This window comes from Pteropus medius, unplaced genomic scaffold (assembly GCF_902729225.1).
Source record: "Pteropus medius unplaced genomic scaffold, Ma_sr-lr_union100, whole genome shotgun sequence".
In the NCBI taxonomy this organism is placed as follows: domain Eukaryota; kingdom Metazoa; phylum Chordata; class Mammalia; order Chiroptera; family Pteropodidae; genus Pteropus; species Pteropus medius.
Window position 1 is genome coordinate 1,154,647 of NW_024342474.1, and position 26,421 is coordinate 1,181,067.

Sequence of the window (26,421 nt, forward strand, 5' to 3'; positions counted from 1 at the left end):
CTACAAAATACCTGACTCCTCAAAACTGTCAAGGTCATCAAAAACAAGGAAAGTCTAAGGAACTGTAACACCAAGAGGTGCCTAAGGAGACATGATAAACAAATGTTATATATATATATATGTATGGGATCCTGGAACAAAAAAATAGGTAAATCTGAAAAAACTATAGACATTTAATTAACAACAATATATCAATACTTGTTCATTCATGGTGGCAAATATACTATACCTTATATATTAATAATGGAAACTGGATGTGAGGTATTTGGGAACTCTACCACCTTCTCAATATTTTTGTAAATCTAAAACTGTCTTTAAAAATAATTTGTGTATGTACACACGCTTCATTTTCTACCGGGCCCCAAATTCTCACCACTCAGAGCTCACTCTTTGGTTTTGACTAAAGGCCAAGGGGACTGATTCCAACTTTGGAAACTAATTCCAGAAAATTACTGACCACTGACTGCTAAAATGTAAAAATGAGATGTACAGTAATGAGACTCATCATCCAAAAACACATCACACCTTACCATCAAAATGAATTCTATCACTTCACAGTAATCACTCAAGGAGGTTTTAACATCATTTTTTAAATGAGGACACTGCTCAAAAGATACTGAGAATCATCTTCAGAATCTACAGCATACACTGCAATGAATATTATCTGCAGGTGGATCTGACTTATGCAAATAACCAGAAGAACTCAAGCCAACACCAATTAGTAAATGGGGTGAGAAATCTGGATAGCAAATGTGTTTCCGAATTTTTTTGGATTTTAGAAAGGTGATATGGTGTATATACAACATAAAGCAACAATCCCAATGGAGTCCGGGACAGTACGCTATGAACAAGTTAGTATTTCTGCAATGATATCTGTGAATAGTTACACTGGGATACACCTAAGTGTAATTTAAAAAACTATAAATAACTTCATGTAAGTTTATGTCAGGTCTGCCACAAAATAAGTTCAGGTCAAATTAGGTTTTGTCAGCAAATGAGTTTTCAAAGACTTGGTTTTCATAGTTTTTATTTTAGGGAAAGAATTGCATATAGTGAATATTTGATAAAGATAATTCCCAAAGCTTTAAGAAGCACTCCATTCCATTTACTCTGTCACCCAAGCTAGAAGTCTGAGAGTCACCCTAACCCTTCTTCTCTTCCCCTAGCCCCTTAGCCACTCAATTATTGGGTCTTATTGATTTGAATCTTTTGAAATCTGTCCTCTTCTTTCCATCCCATGCCAGTGATTTAGTCCAGCACTTTGTCATCTCACACTTGGGCCACTTAAGTTTCCTCCAAGCTGGCCTCTCTGCTGTTCTTGCAGCCATAAAAACCTTCCTCCACACTACTCCTAAATGCAGATCTGATCATGTCACTCCCGTGTTACAAAGTCTTTATAGTCCCATAGTATTTCCTGTGATATAGTCCAGGGTCTTTACTATGATCTAAAATAGATGTAAAGAAACAACTACAGCAGTGCTATTCAGAGTTGGTTACTCTGCAATGAAACAATTTCAGAAATTAAGTGTAAGGCTATAGAAACTTTCATGGCAATTTGACAGAGAACTGTTATATTTACTGAATCCAATAAAATGGGGATTTTATTTTGCTTTTTTAATAACTCACTTTTTGTGGAGTTTATAGAAAGTGGACAATAGATTGGAATATCTTAAATTGGTCCTTTACTATAGTTTGAGAAGCCTTAGTTTATAATATCCTTAATGAAATGGCCTTGTACACCTCCTTGGGCTCCTTTTTAAGCACCACCACCCTTCGTCCAGCAATAATGAACAATTTCTAGTTTCTTAAATGTAGCATCCTGTTTTGTACCTCCCTGTAAGTTTACATTCTGCTCTGACTTGACTATCCCTTCCTCCTGGAAATCTATTCAGACTTCAAAATCCTAGGCTGCATCATTATCTCCTTTAGATGCCTGTCTAAATCTTTCACCACCCCAGGCAGAATAGATCATTTGCCTCCTATACTTCTGTCATTGTTTGTACCCCTATTATTGCACTACACTGTAATTATTTTATATGTCTATTTCTTCTACTAGTCTATGAGATCCTTAAAGTCAGCTTGTCTCTTTGAAGGATGAGCTTCTCTTGTAAGCTGACTAAATTGAAGGACAACACTCCTTAGACTATAATACTAACATGTTACTGAAATAGGAAAAAGGTATCATTACTTTACATTTTTCTGTTAATAGCAAAGATTTCAGCCTTCTACCTTTAGCACCTGGGCATGAATTAATTTACCAGAATAGTGGACATTTTAGAAGGCCAAGGAGCCAGATTTGTGAGACTCACTGGAAACTAATAAGGAAGGAGACCGAGGAAAAAAATGTCTCCACTTAAACAGCTTTGCCCAGGTTCAGCTCCCCGTGGAGTAAAATTTGTGTCAATTGCCCCTTTCAAAGTTGCTCAGGCCTGGAAATAGCATCATCAGCCCATGCATTGAAGAGGGCCCACCAAATAACAGATCCATCCTGGAGAGGTCCTGGGCTGAGAGTGAAATAAGCAACTATACTGAAATGTGTATAGAGAGCCATGAGGCCACTGAGAGGTGGGAGGGAGGAATGCCGCCTAGAGGAAAAAAAGAGTCCAAGGTGACCTTTGAGCCAGACCTTGCTGAGTGAGCTGGATTTGGCCTGGTGAAAAATTGTGGGGATGGGGGGCAGTGAACAGTGCACTCTGCTGGGTTAAAACCTACACGTGCCTGGCAATGATAATCCTTCTGGTGGGCCATTTCTTCACTCCTCTTTCACCTACTTTCTTCATAACCGTTTTCCCTTTTCTTGGAAAATTGTGAAGATACTGTTTCCCTTCCTGGAAGAGACCAGTGTACACAATAAATTAGTTATTAGTCAATCATTAACAAATTATTTATAGACAACTTATCAATTGATTAAATAGGAAGGAGTCCCGTAGCTCTGCTCTCAGTGCCTCTGAGACCTCTGAGGTGCGGATGGGGGAGCAGGTGAGTCAAGTAGGAAAGTGGTCCTGAGCCACACTGGAGAAAATGGAGCCCATGGAGAAAAAGAGAAGAAATGAAGATCTTTGTATTTGCCTCACTCCCTTTTTGTCATCTGCCCCTCCCCCTGCCCCTTATCTTTATGTGTTTTCCTACAGTTTCTCATAGCCTCAGCTGTCTCTGTGTCTCTCCTTTTGCTAAAGACTGGAAATTCCTTGTTCTTAACGGAAGGGAGTAGGAGGGGAGTTGAGGGTGGTAGGAGTGGGAGGGAAGTGAAGAACAGACATCTCAGCAGCTCGGGCTGCGGGGGCGCTCTGGGCCTCTGGCGGGGCTTGACAAGTCAATGATATTTTTCATGTATATATTTTTAAATCCACACATAGGGGCTCACATATAAACCGAGACAGAGACACAGATATACAAGTAGATGAAAAGAAACATCTAAATACATAATCTCAGGGTATAGAGGCACAAACTGGCAATATCATAAATTTGCTTAGCATTTTAAAATTTACAAAGTTTTCATATACGTCCTCTCATTTGAACCTCACGACAACCCCGAGAAACAAAGATACAAACGCTCAGGAGTTTTACACACACGTTCGCACCCAAACAGACCCCTCCAGAGTCCCCTAGAGGAGGTGGCAGGCCAGGTCCGCGAGTTTTTCCTCCCCCCCCTCCCTCTCTGGTCGCGTTCGCGCCCCATAATCGAGGAGTGGAGCCCCCATTATCGGCTCCTTTCTCGTTCTCTTTCCTGGGCCAGGACTCAGGCGGCCGGCGCCCGGTTAGTGACTGCCCCTTTGCTTCACTCCGTGCTCCGCCCTCTTCCCCGGTCTTGCATCTCCCTGCGGATCCAGGGGCTCAGCGCCGCCCCTAGAGGGCAGGTGGGAGGGAGGGGGCGCCTCTAGCAGAGGCTGCGTGGGCGGAGGATGTGCGTCACGGGGAGCGTGGGCAGCAGGAGGGAGGAGGCACGTGGAAACCCGCGGCCAGTGGCTGGCAACCCTGGCTCCAATCTAAGCAGAGGGGAGTGGAGGAGGGGGCGCTCGCACACATCGTGGGGGGAGGTCCAGGAGTGCCCCCGAGGGAGCCTCTCTAGCGGTGCCCTCCAGTCGCGGGATAGGGGATGGCGGGAGAACTCAGTTTGCTCCTACCACCTCCCACTGGGTTTGGTGTTTAATGGAATGGAGAAAAGAATCAGCTCCTGAAATCCCCCCAAGCCCCCGGTAATACACCCTTTCTCTCCTGCCCGTACCGGAGACAACACAAAGGTCCCCTTGCCAGGCCAGAATGTAAAACCCGTCCACGCCCACACCGCCCACGCCCTGCCTGGCCGGGCCACTCAGAAGTGCGGAATGGTGGGGCGGGGCTGAGCTTTCGGACTGAAGGGAACCTTGCCTCTGGACCGTGGGTTCGCTTCCCGCCTACCCCCGCCCCTGCTTCCTCCGACTGCATTTCCTCACGGCCTAGAGCCGCAGAGCCAGGCCCTCAGAGCCCCAGCCTGCCCCCCCCCCACCCCGCAACCTCAGCCCATCCAGCCGTGGGCGGGAGTGTAATGGGAACCAGATGGGGCTAGAAGAAACAAAAGGGAGGAGTGGGTGGAGGGTTGCGAAGGTGTGGCTAGGCTTCTTGAAGGAGCTCCTTCTACCAACTCTTCTGTCGATAGCCGTGTTACATGCTCCCGGCCTCCTGCCCATCTTCCATTACACTCCCCGGCGAAATAACCTAAGAGACGTCCCCAAAAGGGGTATCCTTCATATCCCGGCTTTGCCACACACAATTCCCCAGGAGCAGGTTCCCATCCTCAGCAAATAGGGTGCGACGAGTAGACGAAGGCGGGGTGCCCCTCCCACCCCTGCCTGACCTATGCGTTAAGAAAACCTGACGCGTCTAATCAACGCGCGTATAAGTGGCAGCTTCTAGCATAACCCGCCCATTCTTGTTCCCTAAACTTCAGCTTGGACTGTAAGCACGGATGGAGGAGGCCTGGGTTTCCGAAAGCGGCCTCTTCAAATTACTCCTTTTGGAGCTGGAGAAGAGCACTGGGATAACTAAGAGATTCCTGCAGAGCCCCACGCTCACAGAACCGCCATAAATGCACTCTATGGGAGTGAGAGGCACGCACGACAGGAGCCGCACACCCCAAGACTCCTCCAACTTTTCTCGGCTCACTCCTAACATTCACACGTCCACCACCCCGAGGCCTGAGTGTGGGCAGCGGGCATCCGCGTAGTTGTTTAGGCGCGTATGCACGTCCATGCGCTTCTCCATGTCTTCGTGTACCTATGCGTGGTTGTGAAACTCCGCTCCGACGGGTAGGGATGGCAGGGGGATTGAGGGGGGAGGCGGAGGAATGTCGCCGGCTGGGCTCTCACGTGGGCACGTGGGCGCGGAGAAGGCCGGCTGTGCATCCGGCGTGGGCAGCTCGGAGCAACCTCGCTCCTCCCGCTGGGTCCCCAAGCCCGCTTTCCCCAGCCCGGCCTCGGTCAACCCAGTCCCCACTTCGGCGCCCCGACTCCAAGTCCCCGCCCCCACCTCTTGCTCCACACATCCCCCTCCTCCAGTCTCCGCCTTTCTGTCTCTCCGCCGCGGCGTCTCCACGGCCGACGGAGGCCCGGCGCCGCCCCGCCCCCGGCCCCCGCCCCCGACTCTGCCCACGCCCTCCTCCCGCCCCGCAGCCAGCGCCGCGCGGGGCCCCGCTCCCCGTGCGTCCTGTGGGGGTGGAGGCGCGGAGAGGCGGCAAGCGCAGCCGGGGAGTGGGGGGGCAGAGGCACAGACAGAGTCGCGGAGGCTCTGAGAGAGGAGACGTGGAGGGAGGGACGGAGCCCGGACAGCGGCGGACACGGCCTCGCACGCCGGGAAGAGCGCAGCGCGCACCAGGCGCCGCACGCCGGGCACGGAGAGGGGCAGCCCCGGTGGTCTGAGGCCGTCCATGCACAGAGCGCCCTCCCCCACAGCCGACCAGCCGCCGGGCGGAGGGGACTGCGGCCGCCGGACCCCGCAGTCCAAACCCAAGTTAGTGGGCAAAAGGAATCGGTGGGGAGTGGAGATGGGTGGAGCTGGACTCGGGAAAGGGGTCCGGAGGGCGGAGGTCGCCGAGAGGACGAGGGGAAGCGGTACGGGGGTGGGGGGTGGAGACTGATGGAAAACGGAGTGAGTTCAAATTACGGGGCCCTGGGAGCTGGCAGGGATCTGATGAGCCGGGATGTAAAAGAATACTACCTGATTCTCTATCTTCCGTTTACTCTGCGGGCATGACCTAGCATGTGAGCCCTCTCAAAGAATGTGGGGGCCCCCAAGCGCCAGGGGAAGCCCTGGAGCTCTAGCTGGCAACAGTGCCGGGGGGAGGGCCGCTCGGCTGGCTCAGTCTGTCGTTGGCACGGAGCGCACGGGGACCGGGATCCGGGAGAAGCCGGCGCCTTTCAGCCAAGAGAGCATCAGCGAGTCTGTAGGGAAGCAGGGGATTGCCTTAGGCTTTTCTTCCCATTTCTGTGCCTTTATTTACAACATAGGGAGGGGAGTTTCGGCGTGCAGCCCCTCCTTCAAGAGGCTTTGAGCCGCTCCCCGACTCCACTTGAGACGTGGGTGGAAAATGAGGGAGAGGTAGGCGGGAGCCCCCCCCCGGCAGTTTTCGCCCACAGACGCTACCACGGTAGGAGTGTGTGTGGGCAGAACAGGCCCAGAGCAGAATAATTGAGGCACTCCTCCCCTCCCCACTGAGATGAAGGTACCGGCCTACCTACCTAGTAGGTGGGGAAGGTCACTGCTGGGAGAGGAGCCAACTGGGGGCACTGGAGGGGAGGGCAAGTCCTGGGACGAAGAGGAAGAGTGTACTAAGAATGCCTAATCCCTGGGAAAAGCTGCGGGTAGCTTAGCAGAACAGGGGTCCACCAGGCTCGCAGAGTGGGGAAAAAGCAGGGAAGGGGCCACACCCCTCCCTCTCAGCCACACGGGGAGGACGCCACCAGAAAGCGAAGCTGGCCAGCAGTGGCCCCAGATGTCTACTATGGGAAGAACGGGGGCTCTACATTTACCTCTGTGTGAGATATCACCCTGAGTAATGGCGAGTCTGCTGATGTTTAGAATGGAAAATAAGGCCCTTGTTTTGGAGGATAGAGAGGTCTAGCCATCTGGGATGTGCTGGCTAGTCTCAGTGCTCAAGGTCTCCTTGTCTCATGCCAGAAAGATGAAAGCTGAGTATGAGGCTAAGAGCTACTTACGCAGATACTGGGCTGGCTTTGGGTACTTCTGTCCAGTCTGGGATGGCACTGGCATATTTGTGCCTCTGAGCAGTGCCTGATTTTCATAGTCTGCCTGGGCACTAAGCAGAGAGCATTCAAAAGAAAAAGAAGAAAAGCAGGTAGGAAGAAGACAATTGAGTGTGGGTTGGTAGCCAGCAGGCAGACTTGCACTGATTGCCCTCCTCTTTCTCTGGTGCGCCTCCTTCTCAGGCCTACTACCCGAGCCATGGCACTGCCTCGGACATTGGGGGAGCTGCAGCTGTACCGAGTCCTGCAGCGCGCCAATCTCCTTTCCTACTACGAGACCTTCATCCAGCAGGGAGGGGATGATGTGCAGCAGCTGTGCGAGGCGGGTGAGGAGGAGTTCTTGGAGATCATGGCACTCGTGGGCATGGCCACCAAGCCCCTCCATGTCCGACGCCTACAGAAGGCACTGAGAGAGTGGGCCACCAATCCAGGGCTCTTCAGCCAGCCAGTGCCTGCCGTGCCCGTCTCCAGCATTCCACTCTTCAAGATCTCTGAGACTGCGGGCACCCGGAAAGGGAGCATGAGCAATGGGCATGGCAGCCCAGGGGAAAAGGCAGGCAGTGCTCGCAGTTTTAGCCCCAAGAGCCCCCTTGAACTTGGAGAGAAACTGTCACCACTGCCTGGGGGACCTGGGGCAGGGGACGCCCGAATTTGGCCAGGTCGGAGCACTCCAGAGTCTGATGTTGGGGCAGGAGGAGAAGAGGAGGCTGGCTCACCCCCCTTCTCCCCACCTGCAGGGGGTGGAGTCCCTGAGGGGAATGGGGCTGGGAGTTTGACAGCAACTGGGGCTGGGGGTAGTCCAGAGAGACTGGAGCCAGAAATGGTACGAATGGTGGTGGAGAGTGTGGAAAGGATCTTCAGGAGCTTCCCGAGAGGGGATGCTGGGGAGGTTACGTCCCTGCTGAAGCTGAACAAGAAGCTGGCACGGAGTGTTGGGCACATCTTTGAGATGGATGATAATGACAGCCAGAAGGAGGAGGAGATCCGCAAATACAGCATCATCTATGGCCGCTTTGACTCTAAGCGGCGGGAGGGCAAGCAGCTCAGCCTGCATGAGGTGAGGACCCTACCCTCCCAGGATTGCTCTGGGCTCCCAGGCCTCAACCTACTCACCTGTGAGTCTTCACACTCCCCAAGTCTGTTTCATTACTCCTTGACCAGAACCCCAGCCTGATCCCTTCACCCCAAACCTAACTACTACAGTGCTTCCCTCTTCAACTGAGGAGGTAGCAGAGAGCCCACCTATCCAGCTCCATGCTGCTCAGGACTCCACAGGAGTGGAGGAGCCCTCAGGCATTCCTAGGAAGCTGTGGGTGCTGACTTCTGTCTCCCTCCCTCAGAAAGCTCCTACGTAGTGTCAAAACCCAAACAGCCATCTGATGGGTGGGCCTCATTTGTCTGATGATGAAAAGTTAGGAGGAGGTCTGGGCAAGGCAGTGGGGAGTTAGAATACTGACTGCTCTGGTGGTCCTTTCCACAGCTGACCATCAATGAGGCTGCTGCCCAGTTCTGCATGAGGGACAACACGCTCTTACTGCGAAGGGTAGAGCTCTTCTCCTTGTCACGACAAGTAGCCCGAGAGAGCACCTACTTGTCTTCATTGAAGGGATCCAGGTGAGATTTCCTTCTCCAGGTTCTTCCTAGATTAGAATCCTGCCAAGGAGCTGGGTCACGTGCTCATCTCCAGTTCCGGTGCCTCCAGGCCTGCTTCCCACCCACTTGCATGTCCTGCCTTTGGTGAAATTCACTTTTCTGGGGGTCTGGTTCCTTCTCCCATCCATCTCAGATGCTCTCTGACACCACCACCCCCCTCCCCCACCCCCCCGCCAATAATAGTGCTTGACTCCTGCTCAGCCAGCTTCTTTCTAGGGTCTTGAAATAATGCATACCAGATTATGTGCCCTCTCTATAATATGTTCTTCCTCAGCCTCATCCTCCTCATTTTTCTCTATCTTTGCAGGCTCCACCCTGAAGAATTGGGAGGCCCCCCACTGAAGAAGCTGAAACAGGAGGTGAGTTTTCCAGGGTGCATGTAGGGGGTTAGGGCAGCCTTCCCCAGTCCCTTCTCTTGCTAGGTCGTCATTTCCCCATTTGGGGTATTTACAGGTTGGAGAACAAAGTCACTCTGAAATCCAGCAGCCTCCTCCAGGCCCTGAGTCCTATGCACCCCCATACCGCCCCAGCCTGGAGGAAGACAGCGCCAGCCTGTCCGGCGAGAGTCTAGACGGACATTTGCAGGGTGAGTGTACATCAAAACACTTCCCTCTTTTCGGGGGTGGAGTGGTTGGAAGGCATGGGAGGAGGGAGCCAGGAGGCAAACTGCCTGGAACAGGGTTGGGAGACCTGGCTGGTTGGGAGTAAAAAGGCCTGGACCTATGGGTATGGCTGTGTGGTTGAGGGTGGGGGTTCTGTTGACTGTAGTCCCTTACCTGACCAGTGCCCATGCCCACAGCTGTGGGGTCATGCCCAAGGCTGACGCCGCCCCCTGCTGACCTGCCTCTGGCATTGCCAGCCCATGGGCTGTGGAGCCGCCATATCCTGCAGCAGACACTGATGGATGAGGGGCTGCGGCTAGCCCGCCTCGTCTCCCATGACCGAGACCGCGTGGGCCGCCTCAGCCCCTGTGTGCCTGCAAAGCCGCCTCTTGCAGGTGAGGCAGCCAGCAGTGCTGTCCCTAAGCACACCCACTACCCAGGCCCTATGTAGCAATTTTGGTGTATTGAGGCCAAGTGAGAGGAAGAGGGATGTAGTCAGCAGGGCAGTAGAATGGTGGGGACCCTGCTAACCAGGACTTGGGTTGAGAAGAGGAGGACCTTGCAGAACTGTTCCTACAGGGAAGGGTCTGACCTTAACAAATCCGTGAAGGGAGAGCTGGGGTGAGTAGGAAGACAGAGAAGACAGGATGAAGGAGAGAGCAGGAGGAGGGTCACCAGGGAGGGAAGCTTGACGAGAACTTCTACTAATGCAGGAGAGTAGAGCAGGCAGAGTTGCGGTGGGGCTGCCTAGCCTGGAAGTGGAGGAGCCCAAAGGGGGATGCTTTGTGTATGGATGAGGAAAGGGGAAGTAGGCCAGCAGAGGGCTAGGCAGCGGCTGGGCTGAGAGTGACGCAGCAGACAAAGCCACCAACCTTGGCTTGGTATTTTTAAACTGTGCGTGCGGGGTGAGTAGCGGGGGACTGGAAGGGGGGTCTTGGGGAGGGCTGGGAGGCTGGCTTCCTGTGTTCCCTGACTTGGCTTCTAAGAAACTTGGGGGGCATGGTTTGGTGAGTGGGGCCTGGGAGGGGGCCAGAGACGAGTGGGGGTGGCAAAGCCTGGAAAGGGGGGAGGGGGAGAGGTCAGAGCCAAGTCGCCCCCACAGCTCCTGACAGAACCAGAAATTCCAGCAGAGCGGAGGCGGGAGAGACAGAGAAAGAGAGACACATACAGAGATAGAGAGCTAGCTACGCACAGCCAGAAAGAGGAGGGGGTGCATACACTTGGATATGGAACCCCCTCCAAATACACACAGTGGGCAAGAGTCAGTAACGCAGTAAATCAAGCTCATCTTTGCTGCCTTTTCTACCCCTGCCTCTGTTCTCAACCACCTCTCTCTGCAGCATCACGCCCCCCTAACCTACCACTTCTTCCTACAGAGTTCGAGGAAGGGCTACTGGACAGATGCCCTGCCCCAGGAACCCATCCAGCTCTGGTGGAAGGTCGCAGGAGCAGTGTGAAAGTGGAGGCTGAGGCCAGTCGGCAGTGAGGGGTGGACTGGTGTCTTCAGACCCAGGTCCCCGGACTTCTGGCTCCCACAGATCCCTATAATCTCGATCCCTGGCATCTAGTCACAACCCTGGATGGTTCCGCTGCCCTTCTCCTGCCTCCCCACCTGCTCCATGGGCGCAGGACTATGGGGCTTTTAAGCAATAACGAGCAAGGGCCTGGCGAGAGGACGCAAGGAGACTGCGTGCTGCCCTTCACCCTTGCCCAGAGCGCGGGGCAAGGACTGCCTCCAGAGCATCTGGGATTCTCCCCTCCCTCATACAACACACTCCCATTCTCTCTAGTTTGAACCAGTAGTGTGAGAAGTTGGATTCAGTTTGGACATGGGGGAAAGGGAGACTTCCCTGGGAAGGTCCAGCAGCTGAAAATGGAAGCGTTTCTCCCCAGAACTGGGGACCTGGGAACACTGGACCTGTTCCTCATCTCCTCTTTTCCCCCATTTTTGTGCTTCTAGTTTGTTTCTTTAATTTAACGAGTGCTGCAGTTTACCCACCCATCCCCATCTTTCCCCTAAGTCCTCAGCAGTTCTTTTCCTCCTGCACTGCCCTCTCGGTGGAGGGAGGGGTGGTGGATATGGGGTCCCCTTCGTTGGTCCCCATAGGAGACCTGGGTTGGACTCAGTGTCTCCTTCAGTATCTCCCTCAGCTGGGGGCTAGACCGCAGCACCTGTTCGAGCAGTTAGAGCGTCTTTCTTTTCAGATTGTGTACAGTAGATTATTTATTTTGTTATTTTGGAATAAAATTTATTTTATGGCTTAGGATCTATGACCCCCAAGAGGGAGAAAGGGTGGCATAGGATGGAGGAGTGTAGGAAAACTGGCTGTGGCTGGGGAAATAGGAAGCAGCAGGGGAGGGCCCGTAATACATGGAGAGAACCACACACCTGGGTCTGCCCCCCACTCACACCCGTCTTTGGTGGGATTGGCAGTGTTGACGCACCAAAGCTACAGCCATATGCAGATGTTATAGGCACATGGACCAACCTGAGCACACTCATACTCAAAGCTGAGTACATCTGGGTTAGCATGCATTAGACCAGCATGTTTGTCCGTGTCTTTTGTGCAGTGTCTCACACTTCAAAACTTATGTTGTTACATAGGCAAAATCAGGTAGATGATGTTCTATATGGCAAGAATGACTAATGTATGTGACATCTGTATGTTAACATGTCTCAGGTACACACCCTTTCACGCAGCTATACACCGAGAAACTTGGCCCGTGTATTTCTCAACCATCTCATACACAACCGAAAGCCTCTGACAGGAATCTGGAGCTGTTTGGGATTTGTTTTTTTTAATCTGGGCAAAACCCACATCGGTAACCAAATTATACAGGCCCCTCTTCTCCCACCCAGGATCTCCTGAACTACTTTATTCCCCCCAAGGCCATCCCCCCATCCCTAGGCCCTAGTGCAAGTGTCTGCATGTATCTGTGTGCTTCTGCATGTGCATTCCGGGTCCTGGCTGGGGGTGGAAGGAGCAGCCCTCCATGCCCTACTTAACCTGTGTTTTTGCCCAGCCCCCTTCCTGCTCAGCCCCATCTCCCAAGTAGAGCTGTGTGTATGTGCTGCATGTGCAGGCATGCTGGGGCGTGTCTCACTTTAGAACTTGAATTTCTTTTTCAGCTAAGGGAGGGGACGGGTGTGTGATAGGAGGGAAGGCGTGGATAGGCTCTATCCACTGAGCCTTTTCTGGGCAGTCTTTTTCTCCTGACCAGGGAGTGGTGGGGAAAGGAAGACACCCTCCCATCTGTTGTTTGACAGGAGCATAGGCAGGTATCCAGAGCAGGTCCACAGGGGTAGAAGAACTCTCTCTCTGAGCTCCCTCTCCAGCTGGGATCACCAACTAGGGTTGGCCCTTAGGTCCAGGTGGGACATTGAGATCCCCGACTGCCCATAGGGGGAGGGCTGCAGGAGGGGCTGGGCTCCCAAGGATCCTCCCCCTGATTCCCCTTGCCCCTCCAGGAGAAGCTTGGTGATGTCTTGTTCAGTGGGAGGCAGCAAGGGTGGGAACATATCTTCACCAACCCTGCGAGGAGGAAGGAGAAAGAAAGGCATGACACCCACTCTTCTAGACCCCACTCAGCCACCACCCCCAGGCCGCCACTCACCAAGTGCTCTGAGGGAATCCTCTCACTGGCTGGCTCAGGCAGCTCTCTTCCGCCATGGTCACATCTTGGCAGAGCAGGGGCTCAGGGCTGGACATGGCATGCTCCTGAGGCTGGCACGGCAGCAGGGTCCTGCTGGGACCAGAAAAGTGAATAAGATGTTGGGGGTGGGGTGAGGCTAGGAATCAATGGGGTGCATTGGATCAGGATGGAGACTGTCACTCACTGGGGGTGAGGCTGGTCAAAGGGCAGGCTCAAGGGCATCTGCAGGTGAGGTCTGGAAGCAGGAAGGAGAACACAGTCAGAAAGGAAGGCTGGGTGAGAGCAAGGTATTGCAAAATCAAGAACACTTGAGTAAGGAAACAGAATTTCTGGTTTCTTTTCCCAACTACATAGCCTTGGGCAAGCCATGTGAGCTTAGTCTTCCCATCTGTAAAGTGTGAGTTGAGGACTTGGAGAGGATGGGGTGGAAAAGGCTGGATTAGCTAATTTTTTGTGTTACTTTGGTGGTTCTAAATCCTCCACCTTAACTCCTGGTAGGGGAGATGTCACGCCTCGACCACTTCAAGGCCGAAACAAAAATAAAGTCAGTAGATAAGGGACCTTGGATTCCAGGAGCAGGAGAGAGAATACTAAATATGGGGTTCCATCCGAGCCATGCCACTCACTTGCTGGGAGGCCTTGGACAAACTAACCCCTCTGAACATTAGGTTCCTCATCTTAATCCTTACATAGCTATTGCTATGAGCCAGGTACTAAGTTCAGCTTTACACATACTAACTCATTTATCCTTTACAATAATCCTATGAGGAAGGTGGCTTTTTGTTTTTGTTTTTTCCATATTATAGTTGAGGCGCCAGAGTTAAGTAACTTGTCCAAAGTCAGTAAGCAGTGGAGCTGGAATTCGAACCCAGGGAAGTCTGGGTCTTAATGGAGTGGACAAAAAAGAGAGAAACCTTTTTGTTGCCCCTCTCTCAAAGAAGAGCCTCTCCTAACAAATGCGAATGCCCATCCCATCCCCAAGAGGTTTTTCACTTACTCCTGGAAGGCTGGCAACACATTGACCGATTCTTCTCGTGGGAGGGCTGGATATGAGGGGATGGAGTGAGAGTGTTGTGGATACACCTGGGGCCTGGGGAAAGAAAGCAGGACCCCCTGATGCCAGCCCTTCTCTTGGATACCCCTAACTCCTGCTTCAGAATGGGGAATCCCTTTCATGGAAACGAAATTTCCCTTCAGCCCCCAGTGCCAGCTCCTCCAGCTGCCCATGCTGAAAGCCCGCCTGCACAGACCATTCCCATTTCCATCTCTCAAGCTCCTTACACCATGTCTGGTCCAAGCTGCATGGTCATGGAGTCAGGGGCCATTCCAAGATCATAAGTGGGTACCATGGTAGGCATTTGGGGCTCTGGGGTGGGAAGTGGCTGGTCCCTAGAGGAGAGAAGGAGGCACGTGTGACTGATCAAGCGTTGATGCTGCCACCCCTTCCTGCAAGTAAGTACCAGGCCCCACCCATCATCCCCACCACCATACCTTTCCACAGTCATCTTGATTGTAGCTGGGACGTAACCCCTGCCATCCTTACCTATTTGTTCATCTGTTGTGGGGAGGAAAGGAGAACTGTGAAGTGCTTGAGAGTTAGGAAGGAGGGGAGGTAGGAGAGGAAGGCATGGCTAATGGGCAAGTAGGAGAAGTGGGTCTACAAAAATGGAGAGAGAAGTCAAGGATGACACACAGTGGGCAAGGAGGGGGCAGCTGGGAGCAGGGAGGAGGTGGAAGTCAGGAAGCAGTCAGAACCGCCAGCTCCAGCTCACGCTTGTAGTGGCTCCGGAAAGCCTCATCCTTAGGTTTCTTGGGGTAGAGATTTTTGAGCTGAGCAAGGTCCCGAATCCGGTCTCCCAGTGAGCGAATGGACAGGTCTTTGGCGGAGAATGGCTGGATGTTCTCTATCTGTGGGGAGCCTATGATAGGAACGAGACCCTGAGTTCTCTCTCTCCAGATTTTCTTCCCATTCCCCAGCCCTGACACAGAACTCATTCTCAATCTACCAAGGCAAGCGGGAGAGGACTTCAGGTGGGGGTTTTGGGGGAAGAGACCCACCAATGTCCATCCCCACAGAGCTCACAGTGAGAAGGTAGAATTTTAGACCACAGAAGGAAGAAATGAAGTTGGACCTAAGGAAGAACTTTCTGAAGACCAGGGTCGGCATCAAGGAAACCAGAACATTTCCTTGCCAGGAGAAACTCCAGGGGGTGTAGGCACAGAAACAGAGGACTGGCAGGGGTGACCTCACCATCCTGGCCCCGGATGACATGGGCAATGGTGATGCCTCCAATCTCTGAATCACTGAAGCGAAGGAGGAAGGTTCCATCAGGCTCGTTGAGAAGAAGGCTGGTGACGTATTGTTTACTGATGAAGCCAATGATCAGCCTAACCAGGGTGAAGGAGAGGATGGGGTTGGAGGCATTGGAGGTGGAGAGGGAGCTGGAGGTGTAGCTGCTCAGGCCACCTGGGACAGAGACTCACCGATCTGACCAGTAGCTTTTTAGACAGCGTTTGGTGAGGTCCAGGACACCATCAAACCACTGCCAAAACGTGAAGCCACGACCCAGCAGGATCTCCTGTGGGGGGAGAGGGAGCATGAAAGGGCCAGAGTTGGATCTTGGTTAGGGCAGGCACTGAACTGTGAGTGCCCACATGACAGAGTTACAGGGTTAAGAGACCACACTAGATCTGAGACCCCATCAATGACAACACTCACATTTACCGTGTGCCAGACATTATTCTAAGCCCTTTCCACAAATTAATTTATCTGATCTTTACAAGGCTATGAAGATAGTTTCTAAAACTATCCCATCCATTTATGAGATAAAGAAATGGAAGATTAGAAAGGTCAAACAACTTGCCCAGGTCCACACAGCTGGTGAGAGGCAGAGCTGGGATTTAGCCTAGATGGTTTGGGCTGGGACCCCTCATAACCACTGTGCTCCACCCATCCCTAATGGGGCCTGATGGAGGTGGAGTCCAGAGAAGGCAGCTGCCACATGTAAGTGTGCTGTTTGCTAACACATCCTCTGGTCATGTGGGCTTTTCTTTCTTCCTTTTTTCTAAGAGAACAGTACATGACTATATTTACCCAGCTGGTGGTCAACCAAGACACCCAGATTTTCTTTTTCCCTGTTCTTGTAATAGACCCAGTTCTGAGCCATTTTATTATTTTGGAAGGAGTAAAATATAGTAGCTAAGAGCAAGAGTCAGAAATATGGGATTCCATCCTAGCCATGCCACTCACTTGCTGGGAGGCCTTGGACAAACGAACCCCTCTGAACATTAGGTTCCTCATCTGTAAAATGGGGATACTAATGCACCCACCTCGAAGGGAGGTTGGGAAGATTAAATGAGATTACTTATATAAAGTGCTAGCTAAGCATAGCACCTGGCATATAGTAAGCTGTCAACACATGTTTATTGGTATTACTGGTATATGTCCCTGTGGGATTTCATTCAGTTTTTGCATTAGGAACTATTTTCCTAATTAGTCAAAGTCATTTTCCATCAGAGCTGTGTTTACACACAATCTGAATGAGTCATACAACTTACTAGTAAAGCAGGAGGACAGAGGGCCCCCAGACCAAAACCTGAGGGATGCCTGAGAACACATCCTCTGGGCTGACCCCCAAGCTGAGAGATTTTCCTGCCTGGGCCGTCCCTAACAGAGGCCTTCCTGATGGACATGATGGGGCATGGTGAAGAGCCCAGCAGTCAGTCCCTGGGCAGAGGTTGGGGAGGCTCTGAGTGTCCCAGGGATGAAGAGCTTGGGAATGGGAGGCCCACAGGGCAGGGGAATCACCTTGTTGAACTGTGACCAGGACACAGAACGGTGTTGGAAGGCCTCTATGCTGAGGCTGTTGTCATTGAAGATCTTCTGGGCTAAGAAGAGAAAGTGCTCTGGGAGTAGTCCCCGGTTGGTCCCCACTTCAGCCATAAACTTGAGGTTCAGAGTTTCACACATCTTCTCCCAGGGCACCCGCTCAGCCACCACAAAGGGGACACGGTCCTAGGATAAAAGAGGAATGAGAAGGTGCCTTAGGCTATCACCCCCATTCTTCCTCGGCAGGGGCCTTCATTCTTCCTACCTCCCCGAGGCTGTCCCTCCCAAGCACTGTCCCCTTGAACTTGCTCACAAAGATGGTGCTTTTTCAAAAGTACTTTAGGGTGCTATGACATGATAGTTAAGACTGGTATGAAAAGAGTTCACAAGTACGAAAGCAAGTCCATGAGGAGAAGTTAAGATGACTCTCATGTGAACATGCCTGCCAACCAATCAGCCTGTACCCCACACCCCATGTTAGAGCCCACCCTGCTCTTGTCCCTGCCATTCCAGGTCTCTCCTCACCATCTCAGAGAAGGCATTGTCCCACAAGATGGTGGCTTTGGCATTGTTATCTTGGTTGCCATGGACGATGACCACCAGGGGCAGAGATAGGGCCTAAAGGGGGTCAAGAGAGGGGGTGGTGGTTACTGGGGCAAGGGACTGGTTCTGAGGGGGAAGCTGTTGGACTCACACAACAAAAAGCTCATGGTATGTTATCAAACGCTTTCTGAAGCTCAATTAGGGCCTTACTGTAGAGAAGTGGTTGAGTCAGTGCTATGGAGCCAGAACTCCAGGTTTCAAAAGCCAGCTTCGACACTTAGTAGCCATGTGACCTGGGTAAATTACTCAATCTCTGTGTCTCAATGGCCTCATCTATAAAATGAGGCTAGTAATAATACCCTCCTGGTTACTGTAAGAACTGTGTGTGAGCGTGTCCCTTAAAACAGTGCCCTGGTCTATAAAAAGGTGCTTGTTGCTACTACACTGTTATTCCCTGGCCTACGCACTCTGTGTTCCTTTTCCTCTCTGCTCACCCTGGCCCCAGTATGTATAAGTCCCAGACACACAGGGTATGGGGCAGTCACGAAGAAAGAGTTAGGATCCAGGGCCCCAGTGTGTGGCATGGAGGGGACCTGGGACCCCAGACTGGGCAGGGCTGGGGACCTGGCTCACCTGGAGCTGGATGGGGAGTTTGTTGGAGCCAAGTGTGAAGCTGGTGGAGAAGAGCACAGCACACTTCTCCTCGGTGACAGATTCAGTGCCCTTCCGCTCACACCGCTTGATTTTCTTCAGAAGCTGCAGGGTGGAGTGAGGCACAGCAGGAGTAAGGACAGACTCCTGGGTTCCCGACACCCTCTCCAAGGAGAATCCCATGGTCTGAGGACCCCTACTCCCTCCCTGCCTACTGCTCCCTGAAGTCCTCACCAGGTTCTTGAACAGGGCAGAGCAGCAGTTCCCAGAAACACTGTTCTCTAGGGGCACAGTGTTGTTGGTGATTTCCCCAGTGCTTTCTCTGCCAGGGGAGATCAGAGAGTGAGCAGGCTTGACCGCGTGTGGGGAAGAACTTGAGTCCATGGGTGAATGGTGTGGACTTCTGGCTCCAAAGCTTCATCTCCCCATCAAGGTTCTTACGGAAGGCATCCCATCTTGTCCAAATCATGATGCCCCCATTCCACTCCAGCACTGATGGGTCTCTCCCCTTCCTCTGCCTCGATCATTCATCCCATTGCCCTCCCTCTCCATCACACGGCTCTCGGAGGTGCCAGTCCCCCAGGCTCCTCTGGCCTCCTCCACCCCAACAGGCCTTCTCCAACCCAGGCTTACGCTCCAGTCCCGGGTCCCTGGGGCATGCTCAGCTCCCTCGCCTGCTTCTCGGTCACCATGTCAGCCCTGACCAGCGGAAACTTGGCTGGGGACCCCAGGAACCGTAGGCCCAGCAGAAATCGAACCCCGGCCTGGAACTTGGTCTGAGTTTTTAGAACCTGGGGCGGCTGCTTCTCCACCAGGAAAGAGCTGGGAGGAGTGAGGACAAAAGGGAAGTTAGCGGCTGGGTCCCTCCTGGTGCCCTCTCCACAGATCTTACCCTTTTCTTTCCTTGGGATCTGTTCTAGGCTAGGCTAGGGGCTCACAGAACATACCTGCTGACAAGAGTTCGCAGGACTTCATCCAGCTGGTTAAGCAGCGCTGCATGGGTCTTAGGCTCAAGCTCCCCACCAGCTGCCCCCACCTCCTGCTGTAGCTGGGAATAAATGTCCACCAGGCTCTCACATCTGGGGGCAAGACAGTGGTCAGGGGGCACAGGATTCAGGCTACCTACTCCAGCCCAGATGCCCTGCCCCTAAATCCAAGAAGAAAGCAGGATAGTGGATGTGGAGGGGTGGGATGGGCAGTGGGTGTGGCTGCAAGGCACCTGGGCTAAAGGAGTTCTGGGATCCCCCTTGCCTCTGGGTGAGAGGTTCTCAGTGCCTGGACCCCCTGTGGAACCCAGCTGCCTCTCTCCCCAGGGCTCTGATACCTAGGTCAGCTGCCAGCGTGTATGGTACTTTTGCACAAATTGAAAGGTGCCCTGCCCAATAGGCCAAATAGAAAAAGGCTTCCCATTCTTCTGGGCACGGGACTTGAAACAAAAAGTGTTGGTTAGAGGAAGTCCCTCTTTTGCCCCCTTGGGTGGGCGTACTTATACAGGAGGCAACCTGAACAGTGTACACAGATTTGCTGGGACTGGCTCCTCTGAGTCTCGGCCCACTCCACGCCCTGTTGCCTGGTTTTTCCTTTCTCACACCTGTGGTTCCTTAAACAGAGATAGCAGGTGCCCACCCTGAGGCCACTCCCTTCCCCGTCAGCCCTGCCCCAACCTCTCCTGTAGTGGGATCATGCTCTCATCAAAGGGTGCACCATTCCCTGCCAGCTGCTGCTGCCGTTTCCAAATCTGGATCCTCTTCAGCACCAGGGCCTGGACAGCCTCCAGCTCCCCGACAGTCTCCTGCAGCAACGTGGCCAGGGCCTACGGGCAGGGAAGGCCTAAGCCAAGACCACACACTGCCTCCTCACCGAGCTCCTGAGGATAGGGCTGTCTTTCTCACCTCTCTGGCATTCCCTTACCCCACCTCAGTCTGTCTCTCTGAGGTCTAATCTCCATCCCTCCACAGATTTGAGATCTCTCAAAGATCATACTTTGAGCTCAATCCTCACCTCTCAGTCCATTACTCACCTCACTTGGCCCAGTCTCATTGGCAGGAGTTTCCATCAAGCTGTGCAGAGACACTGAGGGGTAGGGGCAGAAATCAGGAGTGCAGATAGACTTGAAATTCAGTCAAGGTTGTGGTCCAAAAGAAGATCACTCCCACACACTCCCCAGAACCCCCTTAGGGCTCCAGGCCCAGGTTCCCACCTTGGCCAGCCTCAGCCCCTTGCTTCATGGCTTCTCGGAGAACGCAGATTTCCCCCACTCGGTGCTGCAGACTCTGCAGGGCTGTGTTAAACTTGAGTTCCTCCTGCTTCCAGTGGAAGGACATTGGCAGGTGGCGGAACTGCAGAGGAGGGACATACACCAAGTAATACTCTGCCCATTCCTCTCCACTAAGCCTCTGCTCCCTAAAAGGGGTGCCTGCTGCCATGTCACTTCCCTGGACTTCCCCTCTGACTGTTCTTCCTAACTTTTCGGAATCTTCCAGAGATAAGATCTCTCTCCTGGCAGAATCAGCTCTTTCTGTTCTCCTCCCCAGGACTCGCTACCGTGGGTCCTTCATTTGAAGCTTCCCTGAGCTTGGCTTGGGGTTCACTCTGACTCTAGAACCTCCTTTGTTCATCTTGGGCCTAGAACACTTCGCCTTTTCTAAGGTTCAAATTCCTTCTAGTTTCTCATGGCTCAAGTTCCAAGGAGTTGAGTTGAAATGGGAGATGGGGTATCACAATACCTGCTCCATAACAGTTTTTTTCTCCCCTTGAAGTATTTGTCTGAAAGTGGCCACCAGCTTCAGAGGGTCCCTCTGATATATGCTCTATAGAAATGAAGGGTGGTGGACAGGGTTAGCCTGGCTCTTACACATGTCAGCCTCCCCCAGTCTCCCCCCTTCAATGCCCCCACCCCATGCTCCAATTTACACATGCACTGAAACACAACTATAAACTCCAGAAGTTTTCATGCATTTGCATGCTTTTAAAATCTAATTTGCATGCTAGCTAACAGCTAACCATGGGAACACCAGTTTGCTTCAAACATCCAACCAATTTCCTTCCAGCACCCAACGTTCACCCCAGCTCCACTCCAACCCCACTCCAGCCTTGTCCCCTCCTCTCCTGCCCCCACCTCCAGGGTGCTGATGTGCTGCAAGATGGCACTCCCCTCGCCCTGCTTTCTGGCAGAGGCCTGAAGGTGCTGGACAGTGGCAGAAAGTAAGGTGCTGGCCATGTTGGAGCAGAAGGCATCTGAGCCGACCAGGAACTCCCTGTGGGAAGATCAGAATGAAGTGGCCTTGAGTCAGTGCTTCCTGAGCTCTGCTGACCCTCCACCTCACAGCAAACAGCTCAGCAGCTCCTTCCCTCCTATTCTCCATCCAGACTCTCTGCAGCCCTCATCATGCCCCTTGTTCCACAGTCTCCCAGCTGTGATGCGAAGGGCCCTTGCCCCAGCCCTGACCTCCCTCCTCTTTGGTTCAGCCTCCTAAGGGCATGATGGGGAACTCCATGTGTCAACATCCATAGTCTTGATTGATTCCACACAGACTCCCTGCTAAATCTATGCCACCTTGCATAGAATAATGGATCCCAAGACCCAAAATGGAGCAGAAAAATTTAATGAAAAGGAAAGTGTTGGGGAGGACCTGGGGGATCAGCATGGGGCAGCCAGGACTCACCAGGGCTGGTTCTCCAGCCATTCACCCAGGAGGTGCCGCAGGTGATGGGGAAAGTCCACATAGAGCCGCTGCAGTTTTTCTGGGGGCATCTGGGAGACCAGGCCCCAAAGAGACATGATCTGGGGTTTGGAGGGCACCTGGAAGAAAGGAACGGCTACTCTAAGATGTGCCCAAGAAAGGCGGCCTATGATCTGGGGCAGCCAGGGACCTCCTATAGACAGTCCTCCCAGAGACCATCCCACCATTCACAGCCAGACCACATCAAACCAGGGACACCTTTGGTCAGTGTGTGAGACAAGGTGATCCTTTCAGTGGTAATCACAGGGATTATGGGTGGGAAGAGCTGAGCAACAGCCATAGGGGTGTGGAGACAGGGGAGATCAGGCAACAGGGAAAGCTCTCTGAGAGAAGGCAGAGGACTTGAGTTGCAGCTCTAGACCTAGCCCTGGTTCTGTGGGCAAGGAACCTCTTCTCTGCAGGACTCAGTCTTCTCCTCTGTAAAATATGAGGCTTAGGTATGTGCAGAACTTTCCAAACTTTTTAAAGCAGTAGACATTTTTAGTTTTAATCTGTGGAATCCCAATTATATAAAAGGTATACAAGTGGCCTGGAAGTCTACTGCTTCGACTCACCTCTCCCCACCTCCTGACCCCCGAGGTGTCCCTTAAAATTCCAAGTCTCCGTGAGATAATTTGAAAACTAGCCAGCTAAATGATGAAGAGGATGGTAGAGCAATAATAGCTACCATTTATTAAGCACTTACTATGTACGAGGCATTACACTAAGCACATTATCTCATCGGAGCCTCGCAACAATTTTTAAAATATATAATTATCCCCTTTCGTAGATCAAGAAACTGATTCAAGGGGGTCCTCTAACTTGCCAGAGCCACTCAGCAAAGGAGTTCGGAAATTAGGATTTGAATCAGGATTTGAATTTGAGCGGGGATTAACTAACACCTTGTGCGGTTAGGATCCCTTCCAGATCCAAATCTCATCATCCTAAGAGGAACGTGGCTGAGGGAGGAGAGCTGAAGAAGGGGAGATAGAGCGAAGGGGAAAGTAGAGAGAACTCAGCAAGAAAGTGAGAGAGCATGGGAAAAAAGTGGAGTTAATTAACTTAGGGCAAAGAGCCTAGAAGATGGGGAGAGGAAGCTAGAAGCTTGGCTAGAAGGCCAAAGACAGAAAAAAGAGGGAGAGAAAAAATGGAGATGGGAGAAGAATGCGTTCCCATTTCTGGGTGGGCTGCAGGGTGTGGGGGATAAGTCAGTGGTTTCCCAGGGGTCTCTCGGTTCATGTTTCTCATAATGTTCCTCTCCCAGTGATGAGGGAGAGGAAGGGGTTGGAAACTCCCTGGGTCTCCCTCAACCTAGTAACCCCAAATCCTCTTGTTGCGATTTTAGCCTCACCCTTCTCCCAAGACTCCCAAAAGGATGCAGACCAGAGAAGTCTTTTCTCTAGAGACTCCTGTTTCAAGACCTTCTCCCCCAATTCCAATCCTTCCCTCTCCTCCCCAAAGTAGAATCTTCTTGTCTTCTTGCCCCTTCCTGCAGCCCCAGTCCCCACCCCCAACCCTTTTCTCTCCAAAGCAGAATCCTCCCTGCTCCTGCTCAGGGTCTTCCAATAGGCCTTTCTCTACCCCACTTTGGAATGGGGCACCTTTTGGTCTGTGTTTCAAATTCAAGGGAGGGACTCCATTCCTATCTCCTCTCTTACACTCCTGTTTGTCTTGGTGCTCAGACCTCTGACCCTCTACCCCTACCCTTTGGAGGCCTGAGCCGATCCTTAATCCATAGGCAGCCCCACTTTCCTCTATATGCCCATGTTGAGTGACCAGCCTCCTGGCCGGGCCCTGGCTTCAAAACTCCTCCCCCGTTTCAACCCCAGACGTCAGGAGACCACACTTTCCCCAACCTCTACCCAATAACAAGGCTCGGTGGATTGGCCTTCCAGGACGTGGGCACCCTTGGCTTAAAACCCCCTAAAGACTGGAAGGAACGGAGGAGCTACAGAGTAAGGGGGTGGGGCCAGTGTTCCCTTCCCAACCGGGAAGAAAAGCCCGACGTCCGGGCTTCTCATCACCATCTTCGTGGCCTAAACCTTATCTCCTCAACCCCTACATTCTCGAGTCCTCTGACCGTGGGACCACAGGATCAAAAGTCAAAAGAGCTTCTCTGAGTTGCCCAATGTGTGTATATGGCGGTGGGGGCGGGGAGAGGGTGCGAGGAGGTGGAGCCAGTTCAGCACGAGGAGGGTTAACACCGCGCCGCCGGGAAATCTCGGCGTCTACAGCAGCCAAGCATGGAGTACTTTTGAGGGGGGAAATTCCCCCTCCTCTGGGGCACCATGAGGTCTATATCTGGGGCTCGCTCACCCCCCCAGTTCCTGAACAGGAACCTGGATGGGGGAACGAGATAGACGTTTGTCAGGGACCCACTGCCCTCTGGCATCAACCTTCTAGGGAGGGGCAGCCACTTCCCTCCCCTCCCCAACACAAACACCCAGCAGGCCCAAGGACACCACCTTGCCCTCCTTTCTCTGCCTTTACTGGTCCCTGGAAGTGCGGGGACAAGGGTGTGGAGAAAGTGACCCATGAGGGGGACGTGGGAGTGCTGGGCCTGTACTCATCTCAGATTCCTCTGAGATTCGAAACTGCCAAAATCTAGTACCACCAGCTACCAACACTAGCTGAAACAATTTCTTGGGGACCATCCACTCCGCCCAGGGAAGGACCCTGAGAACCCAGCCCCCCACCCACACTGATGGTCAGAGGCCGCCCACCCTCCCATCCTCGGAGCCATCCCCTCACCTTGGCAACCCCTCTGCTGTCTTCTCCCTCTCTCAGCGGGCACTGCGAGGCCCCATGGGTCTGTAGCTCTGTCCAGCGAGTTCAGGGCTGGCCCCTGATCACCCGCCCTCCACCACACCACCAAAAAAAAGACACACACACACACACACACACACGCACGCGCACACACACACACACACACACACACAATCCTCTCCTGTCCTTCCTCCTCAGTGTAAGCAGTGGCTGCCCCAGCCCGCTGTTTCCGGCTTCTCCGTCTACCCAGGTTCCTCCCTGGAGCTCTGACGACACAGAGAAGAGAAAGTAGGCTGGAGGAGGAAGAGGAAGAAAGTGGGGTGAGCTTGTGTGCCTGGTTGGGGGAGCCAGGACTGGGGCTCAGTGTCCTGGGGCTGGGCTGTAGGAGAGGCTGATCCCCACTTACCCCGTTTCCTCAAAAGCAATAAACATTCCTCCAGAAAGTGACCTAATATCAAACAGAGACATGCGGCCCCAAACTGCCTCATCCATACTCATGCAGGGGCCCAGGGGTTTGGGTTCACAAGGTACTGGGCTCTCCCAGGGCCTCTGGAAAAGCAAATCCCTCTGAGCTCTGCACTCCTTCCAGTGGAGGACCCTGAAAAGCAGCCAGGGAGCTCTGCCGCCGTCTGGAAGCCTAGGTCCGTCCCCCCGCCCCCCCCCCCGCCAGCTTCCTCCCCCCCCTTTCTTGTCTGGGAAAAGCCTTGGTAGTCACATGACCACTGAAGGGGGAGCAAGCTTTGAATTCTGGAAGACTCCAAGGGTGTCTCGGACTGACAATCTCTGCCCCCTCCTCACAGGGTGCTACTCCTCAGACCCTGACCTGAGTGGTCAACAAGCTGGAGCTGCTGCCTGCAGATTCCCAAACGACAAGTTGGAATATGAATCTGGTGAAGTTCCTGTTTCTGGAGTAAACACTGAGACACACCCAGAAACAAACATACATGCACAACTTCCCTGGCCACAAGACCACATGTGTGCGCAAGCGCGCACACACACACACACACACATGCTTACACATACGCAGGCTCATAGACGTGTCAGCACTCAGCCACAAGGAGACACAACACTCACATACACAAGGCTGCTCAGCTTCTGAGTCATAACTAGTGGATGGTATCTGCAACTTTTTCTGGAGGAGGAGCTGGAGGAGGCCAAGGGACCCCAAGAGGGCTTCACATTCCCAAACCTGAGAGACATAGTGTTCAGAAAGGGTGGGCTCTGGGGGAACTTGGAAGGTGGGAAGAAGTTTCTACTCTCCTCCTCTCTCCCCAAACAGGGCTGGGCTGAGGGGCAAAGCTAGGCCTATGCTGCCCCCTGGTGCCTGAACTGATTCCCAGAACCCAGCCCCTTCAGGTCCCATCCCATGCGAGGCACATGTGTGTCCAATAGTGCACAAGTCAGGCAACGGGGTACTAGTTAAGAACTAGGACTCTAGAGACAGGCTGCTAGGGTTCAAATCCTGCCAACACTGTTAACTGCATAAATCTGGGCAATTTACTCTTTGGGCTTCAGTTCTGTCATCTGTAAAATGGAACAAATAATAGCCTTAACTCATAAAGCTGTGAGAGTGTGATAATGTGAGAATACATGTGAAAACTTAGAACAGTGTCTGGCAATAGTAAATGCTTGGCACTATTTTTATGGCCCAGAATAAACTAGACATGAGGAAGGCAGGAGGGCCTCCATCCTACATAGGGGGCCCTGGGTTTGGGGATAATATTAGCTCCACAAAGACAGAGCCTATTGGAGGTATGTGTGTT

The 26,421-nt window shown here is 52.7% G+C and overlaps 2 protein-coding genes across 5 annotated transcripts; one reads left to right on the forward strand and one right to left on the reverse strand.

Annotated features, from left to right (window-relative positions):
- The first annotated feature begins 5,737 nt into the window (after positions 1–5,737).
- NAB2 (NGFI-A binding protein 2) lies at positions 5,738–11,760 on the forward strand. Of its 3 annotated transcripts, none has more exons than XM_039865747.1 (7): positions 5,738–5,985; positions 7,422–8,295; positions 8,719–8,852; positions 9,199–9,250; positions 9,345–9,477; positions 9,691–9,888; positions 10,870–11,760. In XM_039865747.1, the coding sequence occupies exons 1-7, from the start codon at positions 5,903–5,905 to the stop codon at positions 10,977–10,979; spliced, it is 1,584 nt and encodes a 527-aa protein (XP_039721681.1). In that variant the 5' UTR covers positions 5,738–5,902; the 3' UTR covers positions 10,980–11,760. The 3 variants fall into 3 exon arrangements, with proteins under 3 accessions (XP_039721681.1, XP_039721682.1, XP_039721680.1); XM_039865746.1 differs by having other exon boundaries at positions 5,903–5,985; positions 9,676–9,888; XM_039865748.1 differs by lacking the exon at positions 9,691–9,888 and having other exon boundaries at positions 5,745–5,985; positions 10,870–11,403.
- On the reverse strand, positions 11,700–25,293 carry STAT6 (signal transducer and activator of transcription 6). 2 transcript variants are annotated; one of them, XM_039865744.1, is made up of 23 exons: positions 25,065–25,293; positions 24,644–24,951; positions 21,836–21,972; positions 21,289–21,427; positions 20,897–20,980; positions 20,371–20,509; positions 20,191–20,243; positions 19,835–19,983; positions 19,118–19,249; positions 18,804–18,992; positions 18,405–18,492; positions 18,153–18,275; positions 17,502–17,594; positions 16,956–17,162; positions 15,632–15,726; positions 15,399–15,535; positions 14,920–15,066; positions 14,639–14,702; positions 14,429–14,536; positions 14,145–14,237; positions 13,332–13,382; positions 13,109–13,240; positions 11,700–13,026 (listed from the first exon to the last, which is right to left on the reverse strand). In XM_039865744.1, exons 3-23 carry the CDS (start codon positions 21,949–21,951, stop codon positions 12,837–12,839), a joined length of 2,529 nt encoding a protein of 842 aa, XP_039721678.1. In that variant the 5' UTR covers positions 21,952–21,972; positions 24,644–24,951; positions 25,065–25,293; the 3' UTR covers positions 11,700–12,836. The 2 variants fall into 2 exon arrangements, with proteins under 2 accessions (XP_039721678.1, XP_039721679.1); XM_039865745.1 differs by having other exon boundaries at positions 12,837–13,026; positions 13,109–13,237; positions 25,065–25,292.
- Positions 25,294–26,421: the final 1,128 nt, after the last annotated feature.